A 10,480-nucleotide genomic window follows, 5' to 3' on the forward strand; every position below is an offset into this window, starting at 1 on the left:
GCTGCCTTTGTCAATTGAGGAATCGACATAGAGCATAAGCGTTTGTTGTGCAAACACCAAATGGGATTTTCAGCCTCAGAGTCACCTTTACGGCTGAGCCTCAGTGTTGATCAATCGCGTTGATGTCACACGCAAACTTAACCTTCACCGATCCTTGAACACAATGCACGAAGCAAAGTGCAAAAGTTGCAAAAGTACAGCAAACGACAAGCGACGTCTGACCCAAGTAGTGCCCGACACGATCAGACGAATGCACTTTAACATCTAATTACTCGCGGGGAAAGAATTACTGCTGTAAAGCCAGTGTAGCTCAGAACACAGAGACAACTTTTATTCCGAGTAGGACAAAGGGTTCACGTCCACGTTCAGATGCTTTCATTTCTCCCAAGATCCCCCCTGGGACTCATACCTTCTAGTATATATGTCGTAACAACCTGATCCTCAGAACCTGATCTGCCCATATTGCTTCAAAAACCAAATGTTCCCTTTCCTGCTTGACCCCAATAGCTGTGAAGGAGGCAGCCTCTAACCACTATATTTCCTCCTCTGCACCTCATAAAAATACCTCTCGGTTTTCACCGAACCCGGGACATTTAGGGGGGGCTGACTCTTTTGCCTGAAGCATATAAAAATAAGTATGTCATAAACCTGCACTATCTAAGCTTTCTCATCTGCAGCCTCTAGTGGCCTGTGTTGCAACAACAGTTTTAGATGTTCAATTTTCCCCCAGTGGGGGTGGGGGGGGGGAGTGATATATATAGAGAGAATTTTCCCTTTGAATCGAAATTATCTTCTTGAGAAATGTAGTAGCCATTTTTATTGGAGTACCTAGCAGCAGTAGTAAAGTGCAAAGTGGAGGGTGGCACTCCGACTGCGTCGGGGTGGCTGGGCGACCAACGTCTACTAACCAGATGTTTTGAATAAGCAAGAGAGAACAACGAGGGCCTTCTCAGAAGCTTTGAGCAGGCCAACATTATCTTTTGAGACAAATCTGAGAGGCCATGTGGAGATGATGGTGAAAATGATATTCTGATCAGTAGATTGATAATCTAGTCTTATAAGCAGACAAGCTGGGTAAGCTGGGTTCCATTTTCTTTCACTTCACACTGTTTGGACCAATCATATTGCTGGAGGAGGGATCTGTGAGTGTGTAATTGGCTACTTCACACTGTTTGGACCAATCATATTGCTGGAGGAGGGATCTGTGAGTGTGTAATTGGCTAGCAAACAGCAAACTAGTCAGCTAGTTGAAAAGCCAGCCCTGGCTAACTTAACCCGGGAGGAAGATAAGCTAGAAAATCCTGTCCGGTCTCCAAGGTTGTGAGAAAACGTGTCTGTAAAGGTTTTAAATCAACACTGAATGCCATTATAGAAAAGACACATTCATATCCATTTTCTGACATTTTTGTCCACTCGCGCAAATTACTTTCTCTATGCCAGTCTCTCCCCAGAAGCTCTGCTATATCATAATAGGACGTCTGGATCCCCGATACAACTGGCCCTAATTGGTGTTCGAACATGAGAGAAAGGGACTGACGTTCCAGGACATTGTTAGGCAATGGTTGGCTTTGTGTAGGTAGGGGTTTGTATGCATGTGGCTTCTCCGCCATGCTCCGATCATACTGCGTTCAGTCCGCCCAACGCTCTGTAGGTTTTCATAAGTGGTGGGAAGACATGGGTGACAGGCAGAGCTTTTCATTGATCGGTCACAGTAGCCGACGAGAGATGAATCTCAAGAGGGAGCGTCGCAAGAGCATGTTACGCGTGTTTGTGTCTCTGTCTGTGTTTGTATGTGTGTGTCTTAAATAGGTATTAAATGTGTGTGTGCAGGGGAGACGTCCATCTGCCTCTGTCCGCACCCGGGCTCGATGCCCACCAAACAGGTGCAGCAGATAGGGGGTTGCTAGGAGACGGGGCACACATAGGGGGGACCAGGTACGAGTGGCCGACGACTAGAAGCAACCCTGAGCCCACCGGCACCGAGCTCCTTCCAAATGTGGCGACGAGTTTCAGTGTGCAAACACCCACTCCCCATTATCCCTCTGATCAGTCCGTTCATCAGGGAGGAGGTGGTGGGGGCCGGGGAGGGGGAGGAGGGGGAGGAAGAGGAGGGGGAGGAGGGGGAGGAAGAGGGAGTGGGGAAAGGAAGAAGAGCCATAGTAAGTGAAATTGAAAAGCGAGAAACAGAGATTGGATGAATAGTAGAGAGGCAAGGAGCGAGAGAAAGAAAAGGAGATGCAGCCACTCATGGTAAAGATATAAATAACGTATGTGCATGTTTGAATGCACGCATGCGTGCGTGTGAGTGCGCGCGTGCATGTGGTGTGGGTTTTTGTCCTGCGTGAGACATGTACTGCAGTGGAAACGGAAGACTCCCCTTATGATGAATTCCTCAGTTTTTATTGCTTACCCTGCGGCACAACCTGCAAGTTTGAAATCTTAAAGAAGACAGACTTAGACTCTCCCTGCGTCATATCAGCAGCAGATAGGGAGGGTTGTGGGGATGGAAGGCCAGAGCTAAAGGAATAAACAAACCAAAGATCTAACCAGACCACACCGGGCAAGGGCCCTGGGGGGACTGCTGGTGTGGAAATATTGAAGTATCAAAGATTCTCACAAATGTGTTCGGCGATAATTTCGGATCCATCCCCCGACTGCGCGAAAAAAACACAAAAGACGAGCGCGCCAATGCGTGCGAGATAAAAAAGAGGCGAGATGAAACGACCACGGAGGCCTCACCAGATAGAATCATTCCGCTGAGGTACTCAGCCATAGCACCAATGACTAACAAAACTGTGGGTTCTGTCTGTGTATATATTATATGCAATATATCCAAATAAAAGACGGGTCTCTCAATCGAATATGGCTCTAAAATCGTGCAATAATTAGGCACTCAATACAATAACTACGCGTTGGCTGATCGCCATGCAAGAAACGTGTGGGTAGAAGTCACACACTGTTTGTGTGTTTGTGTGTCTGGGTCTTCTGAATAGCTTGATAATATTTGTTTGATTCTAGATCTATATAATGTAAAAGGTTAATGTGGTTGTTGCCACAATACAAAGTGTGTGTGAGAGCGAGAGTGAGAGAGAGCAAGAGAGAGTAGGAGAGAAGGAATGAGAGAGCGAGAGTTTGGTTAGGGTTCTCTTAATGCATCTATAGTTATATCGATACCGCTCCTCTCCTCTCTTTGCAAAGTGCCTATATTTGGCTTTACACTGCAAAGATGACAGCTCCTCCCTGGTCTCTATACTATGTGTGAGGGAATGTGCGAGTGAGTGAGTAAGAATATGAGTGAGTGAATGAGTATGTGTGTGTGCTTGCGCATCCAAACCGAATTTCGACCCTCGTATATCTGGGCGAGAAAACTATAATTACCTGTCAGAACAAACTACAGTCACCAAACACACACACACACACGCATCCGCACGCACACACACACACATGCACACACACACACACACACACACACATTGTGATGAATAAGTGCTCAGGTCTGTTAAAGACCTACTGTTTGGCACAGGTCAGTGAGAAACACACTGTAAATCTGTCATGGCACAACACACTCCTGCAAGGAGCTATTTATCTTTTAACCCAAAGCCCTACACAAAAGCAGAAAGCACAACACACACACACACACACACACACACACGCACACGCACACACACAAACGCACACACGCACAAACCCACCCAACCACACACCTGCTTTTTCAGAGGGTGCCAAATTTATCACTTGGTCAGATTGCTGCACTGCTGGCAGGCACCATTTTGCTCTCTGTTTATCATCCATCTTTCACTTTTGTTTGATTTCCTGTTGCCCTTCTTTCTAGTTCTTGGGAAAATATATTCATGAAAGTTGCATGCGTCACTCTGTGTGTGTGTGTCCATGTGCCAAGGTCTAGCTTTTGTGCTGTATGGGTTTGTATATTTTTCCATTAAGCGTGTGTGTGTGTGAGTGTCTCTGTGTGTGTGCACGAGCACATTTGAGTGTGCGTATGTGCGTGTGTACGTCGTGCGTACTAGTGTTTGCGTGTGGATGCATGACTAAATTTGTCTCTAATCTAACTAGACTACAGTTCTTGATCCAACAACCGAGACTGGCTATCTGCCCTGACCTAGGCTCGACCAATCTGGTATGGTTATGTCCTGGCTTTGAATCCGGATTGGCCCACCTCTATCGCACACAACAGAGACATCTGCGGCCACACATCACCTGGGCCATCACCTGGGTGGCCCATATGTGGCCCAGATACATGACGTGGCATCACCTGGGCCATCACCTAATAACCTGCGCCACCTTCACGGCCTTTACGTGGGCCACCGCAGATAAAAAAAGACAGCTTTCCAGTGGCGAGTGCAGCCAGAGCTAGATCACTGTATGCAGTTTCCTGTATCGGCTTGAAGCACTGTGAAATGAACATTGTTATAGAAAGACGTTTTTTTTTTGATACATTATTGTTTCCTAATTATATCACATTTATATTCAGCTTGTGAAATCTCTTTGTGCGGTTTGCGTTCCGTCGTGGCGACATGATTAACTCGCTAATCTGAAAACCGATGGTGGAGAAAGTGAGAACAGAGACCCTCACACGTCAAGTGGATGGCGCGGAAAGGGGGATTCCAAGGGCAATTAATGAGCTACATCAGAGGAGAGCCAAAACACAGAGGCCTGTTGGTCATCACAACACTTCCAAGAATCGAACTCTGTGCCATAGGGGCGCCACGTTCATCAAGATACAACCTGTCTGTTTAATTCCCCACGCCTACGTATTTTGTTCTTTACGGCGAGCGTCCGAGCATCCATCAGGATTTATCGACGCGGGAAACACACAGAGGGCATCAGCATGTGGCTCGAGTCCACGTCTCGATTCAAGACTCATTTGGAATTAAATAGGAGGAGGACTCAAAGTAAATGAGCAACTTAAAGTGGCTGAAGGCAAGATTCAAGATTCAAGATTTTGATACTAAACAACCAAATATATTATGGATCCCCCCCCCCCCCCCCCCCGAAATAATCTGGGGAATCGATGACCATGATTGGTCAGAAATCTGCCAGGAGCTGTCTAAAATCAAAATGGTCTCATACATAGGCAGGCACAGGCCACTAGAAACAGATTCTCTCACAGAGCACTGCACTCATTAATATCTGACAAATGGCTGTCTTTTAAATATAAGGTATAAATAATATATCTTAAATCGTACCTACATTCCCTCTAAGCATTAGGTTACGCCATGGGAAATCAATCACACACTCTGTCACTCTCTTCCACTCATTCACTCACACACACACACACACACACACACACACACAGAGCCACACACACACACACACACACACACACACACACACACACACACACACACACACACACACACACACACACACACACACACAGCCACACACCCACCACACACAAAAAACCCAGCCCATCCCCCCCCCGCCCCCCACACACACACACACACACACACACACACACACACCCCCCCCCCCCCCCCCCCCACTGGGGCGTGGTCTCTCCTTACTTGTGCAGGGCGCTGGGGGGCAGCTTGCTCCCGGGCTTCTCCCCCTGGGGGGCGTAGCAGGAAGTGCGCGTCTCGGGCACGTCTCCGTACTCGGCCAGCATGGCGGCGGCGGCCGACGCGATGACGCCCAGGCCGTCCCGGACGCGCGCCTCCAGGGGGTAGTCCCAGTCGTCGTAGGACACCGAGATCATGCCCGACGGGAACTCCTCGGGCGTGACCTCGGGGTTGCCGGTGGTGAGCGAGGGCACGATCCAGATGTAGCCGAAGCCCGTCAGGCCCAGGGAGCGTGCCTCCTCCAGGATGTAGAGGGCCTCGTCCTTGGAGCAGTACAGCAGCACCACGGGCGACTGCACCTTCTTCAGCATGATCTGCGAACGACTGTCCTCCTCCACGGCGTCCAGGGTGATGATGTTCTGCAGGTCCCAGCCCACGAAGCTGGGGACACAGAGGGGGGGGGGGGGAGACACAGAGGGGGTGAACGGGGGGGGGGAGACCTTTGACCGTCTATTCTGCAGACGTTGAGGTGGTACACGTTTACAGCGTAATGGGCTGATGATGAGCACACTGAATTCTGTGAGGGATACGTCTTTTGGACTCCGCTACGTCTGGTCTGAAGATGGTAGCGAGGGGAACCGATTTGTGGATGTTTTCTCGTGTTTGTTTTAGTGAGACCGGGGGTTTCCTCTTGCCGAGGGCCTCCCTAACCAATCACTAAGTAAGCGCAGGCATGACGTGTTTCACGAGAGTCCCTGCGGAAAGCTTTCCCTGTTGAACAAACATGCCGTTAAAGGGAGGGTGTTAAACACGTGTTTCATCATCAAGCAGGCGCCGATCAACTCGGTCTAACAACAAAAGACCGCTGATTGGATTGCAAACCAGAATCTCAACTCACTCACAAATGATATGGCTCATTCTATACGCTGCGTGTCTGGAGACGTGAAGGACATATTAGAATCAGACGCTACACTGTTATAAATGGTATGGAAGGTAGAGCGACAGTGCCATCGATAAGAATATACCATCTGCCAATTATCTACAACTGCAGTAGCTGCAATCTTTCAGAAAGGAGACGGCGTGTTAATACAGGATGCGTTGGTGTAGTTTTATCGTCTGGGGGGTTTGATAGAACGATCACATTAGGGCCTAATGGGCCATGGTGTTTAGCATGCTAACCCAGATGAGGCATTGAGGAAAAAATAAGGGAACAAAAAGGTCAAAATGAATGTTTTAACACAACAAGCCAGAACTAGTGCCCAGGGTTCAGTGGCTTCTGCGCCGTCGTTTGATTGCTAATAGCTGCTCAGATTTTCCAATTGCATGTTCAGGGAGACAGGGCTCTACCCCATGAAACATTAGTGCCGTGAAACTATTAGGATTCAGGGCCTTTTTTTATGTAAGAATACAGCGCTGTCCTTATTATAGCTCGGTGAGGGGGCGCGTTTGGGCCAGAAATACTAGTGAAGAAAGAACCAAGTGGTCTCAATATTTTCTCTGCTTCTTACCTTGGGAGGTTTGCAACGATCAAATCGACTGTTTTAATCACATATGCCATGAAAGATTATTTTGGTGCGAAGAGAAATACGTATCGAGTCACACCTGTGCAAGTGGGTTGCCATGGTATCCTATGGGTTTAAACAATTATCAGCAAACAAAAATACATATATTTCTTGACCTGGACAGATATCTGTACTTTATCGGAGCCACACTTTATGAGAAAAATATTTTCCAAGTGTCTAGTGCCCATTCCAATGCAACAACTATAAAATTGTATTTCCTGGTGATCACTTTAACAAAACGCTCATATGAACAGATAGCATAGCGAGATATTGAACCATTCATCTGTAGAAAATAACAATCAAATGATCCTATTAATCGTATTAAAGAGACATGTCCTCTCTGATGGGAGAGAAAATTTTCTCTTTGGCGAGATGGTGGTGCCGTCATCACAAAGAGAAGAAACAACGACAAACTATGAAGAAAGTACAGAGAATGTCTTCAAGCCAGCTAATAGTGATAGAGCCTTCCAAAGTGACATGTTACTACTAAAGCTAAAAACTCTTTTGAGCTTACAAAATATTAGTCAGGGACGTCAGTCCCTTTCGTTCTCGTTTTGTTTTTGGACTTCATTTAGTCTGTTATTAACTAAAAGCTATTTTCATTCAGAATACATATTGCCCTACATATTGCAAAATATGTGGAATATTATTTAAATGAGCAACTTATGTGAAAGGGAAAAGTTTGTTGACACTGTAACCGTATTAGTCAGTCGTCTGTGAGCCAATGAGAAGAGAGAACACTCTACAAATAGACCAGCCAGTCAGCCTTCTGTCCGGAGCACCACCCCGTACCGGCCTTTTGTTACTCCTTCACCCAGTCATTAGGCACCGCTTGCCGTGGTGAGCTGCTCCCACAAGTGCAAGTGACCCACTTCAGTACTTTTCCTTAATATTTTCATCTCGGTAATCGTATTACTTATGGTTCCTGAACCATTTAAGGTGAGGTTAAACTGCTAACTGTCAGCTTCCATGCGAGCGGGTGTGTTCCATACCAATCTGGCTTTTCCCTTTGTGAACGTGTGTTCTTTTTTACTCCGGGGTTCGGGGACTCGTTTTGGGGGAGATTAAGTATGGAATACGGAGTCATATCCGGGGAGTGTTCGGGAAAGCGTTGGCAATCGATCACCTGGCTGTTCCTGATCACAGACACAAACGGATGTTGGTCCTGGTTTAAATTGGTTGATCGCTCTGATTGATCCACTAGCATTGTCTCCCTTTGGCCGGTGTGGTGCTCTGATGAATATTCAAGTATTATTGGACATTTGCATTCCCCGGAAGAATGTCTCCTCTTGCCCCTTTCGTTGGTTTATTGTACACTTGTTATTCATTGCATGGCTCTTCTCAGTGACACATGAAGACACGAGAGCTAAATATAAACACGTCGACGAATCATTTTCTGCTGAGCGATGCGGCGAAGGGATTTCTGCTCGTCCGAATACCACGGATCGTACTGATTTGAGAGTAAGCCTCCCGAAGACGTCACGCATGCAGGACGCTGCCGATGGCTCGGTCCCAGATCAAGGGGGAGGGTTAGGGTGAGCACTGAGCTGACCTGTTGTCCACCGTGGTCTTGAGGATGTTGATGAACTCCTGGTAGCCGGGGAACTTGGAGGTGACGATGGAGAAGATGTGCCAGTCGTACTCCTCCATGATGTTGAGCATCAACAGCGCCTCCTGCTGGATGGAGGCACCAAACTGGAAGAACGTCGACTTGTCATCCTGAGAGAGAGAGAGCGAGAGCGAGAGCGAGATCGCGCGAGAGAGAGAGAGACAGAGAAAGAGAGTGAGTTTAAGTCAAGTCAGATCAGATGAGGAGGCACAATCCAAGTTCACCCAGAGCGTAACACTCACAATGATGACACACAACTAATCTCTGAATCCATGAACGGAAAGTAAGCGAAAGAGACACCAGAACCAGAAAGCATCAATACGCAACACTGAATGTGACATCATGTCAGGAATTAAGTCACATCTAATAAGGCAGCACCGCATTAACAACCTTGATACACACACACACACACACACACACACACACACACACACACAAAAACTCACACACACAGGACCAAGAGTAATAAGCTTTGCACAGAGAGGAAGATACATGGATCGGAGCACAAGAGAAAATTCAATTAGGCCCAAATTGGATAGGAGCAGCGCAGACTACGCAGTGAGAACCCCGCGGATCGGCTCTCTGGCGAACGCCGGTTCCATTCACTCCAGCCCTCATTAAATGTGACTCAGGATCATTTGCCACGCTCAATATGGCCAAGGCACGATGGGCATTTGGACCGCACACGAGAGCCACTATTACAGGCGGGTGAAATGCAACCAATCCCATTTGAATTCTGACTGATTAAGGCCAATTTCATTACTCGCAAGGATTCATTCTTATGATGACCCATTATACGGTGTTGTAAGTTAGAGTCGGGAGAAAAATGTGTCCGGCTTCACCCCAAAAGGATGCACACAAAGTACTCGGGAGTCCTTAGGACTGCGAGGATTGCTCTGCTATGCGTGTGCGTGCGCATATTTGTATGTGGGCACGCGTGCATGCGAGCACACACACGCATCTGTGTATGTACAACACACGTGGCCGCTCGATTGAAAGGGCAGAAGCACAAACACGGCTTAACCTTTACCAACTTGCGCAGTGAAACAGTGATACTCTAGCGTAGCTAAAAATGCCACCGAGCAGTGAAAGCCGCGTGGGCCCATGCCCTGAAATGCTGCTGCATGATACCAGAGGGAAGCGGAGGGAAGGGGAAGACAATGAAAAGAGAGCAATGAGAGAACAAGATTAGAGAGCGAACAAAGCTGGCTAGGAGCAGGGTCGGTTTCAAAGCGTACCGCGGTGCCGCTGTAACATCCTCCGAGCCAATGTTCCCTCCCTGCGGTCTCGCTCCATAATGTGCACATCCACAACATACATACATGCATACTTACACGACATATTGGTGGATAACACTGATTCTTTAAGGTTATCTCTCTGCCTTCATGTATTATTTGTATATGTGTGCTGGTGTCTGTGTGTATGTGTATGTATGTATGTATGTATGTATGTATGTATGTATGTATGTATGTATGTATGTATGTATGTATGTATGTATGTATGTATGTATGTATGTGTGTGTGTGTGTGTGTGTGTGTGTGTGTGTGTGTGTGTGTGTGTGTGTGTGTGTGTGTGTGTGTGTGTGTGTGTGTGTGTGTGTGTGTGTGTGTGTGTGTGTGTGTGTGTGTGTGTGTGTGTGTGTGTGTGTGTGTGTGTGTGTGTGTGTGTGTGTGTGTGTGTGTGTGTGCGTGTGTGTGTGTGTGTGTGCGTGTGTTTGTCAGTGTGTGTCTGTCAGCTGTAATGGGCAAATGGGGCGGGGGTATATCGTGGGATCCTACTCTGAGTATCTC

General features: G+C 47.4%; 1 protein-coding gene across 1 annotated transcript in view; it reads right to left on the reverse strand.

Moving 5' to 3' along the window:
* The window catches only part of LOC130403915 (glutamate receptor ionotropic, NMDA 2A-like), a 102,268-nt gene that overhangs the window by 21,437 nt on the left and 70,351 nt on the right, over positions 1 to 10,480 (reverse strand). Inside the window, exon 4 of the mRNA XM_056608452.1 lies at positions 5,526 to 5,960. Coding sequence (XP_056464427.1) covers positions 5,526 to 5,960 — 435 coding nt within the window. The remainder of the gene's footprint in view (positions 1 to 5,525; positions 5,961 to 10,480) is intronic.

The sequence above is a fragment of the Gadus chalcogrammus genome, chromosome 2 (assembly GCF_026213295.1).
Source record: "Gadus chalcogrammus isolate NIFS_2021 chromosome 2, NIFS_Gcha_1.0, whole genome shotgun sequence".
Classification (NCBI taxonomy): Eukaryota; Metazoa; Chordata; class Actinopteri; order Gadiformes; family Gadidae; genus Gadus; species Gadus chalcogrammus.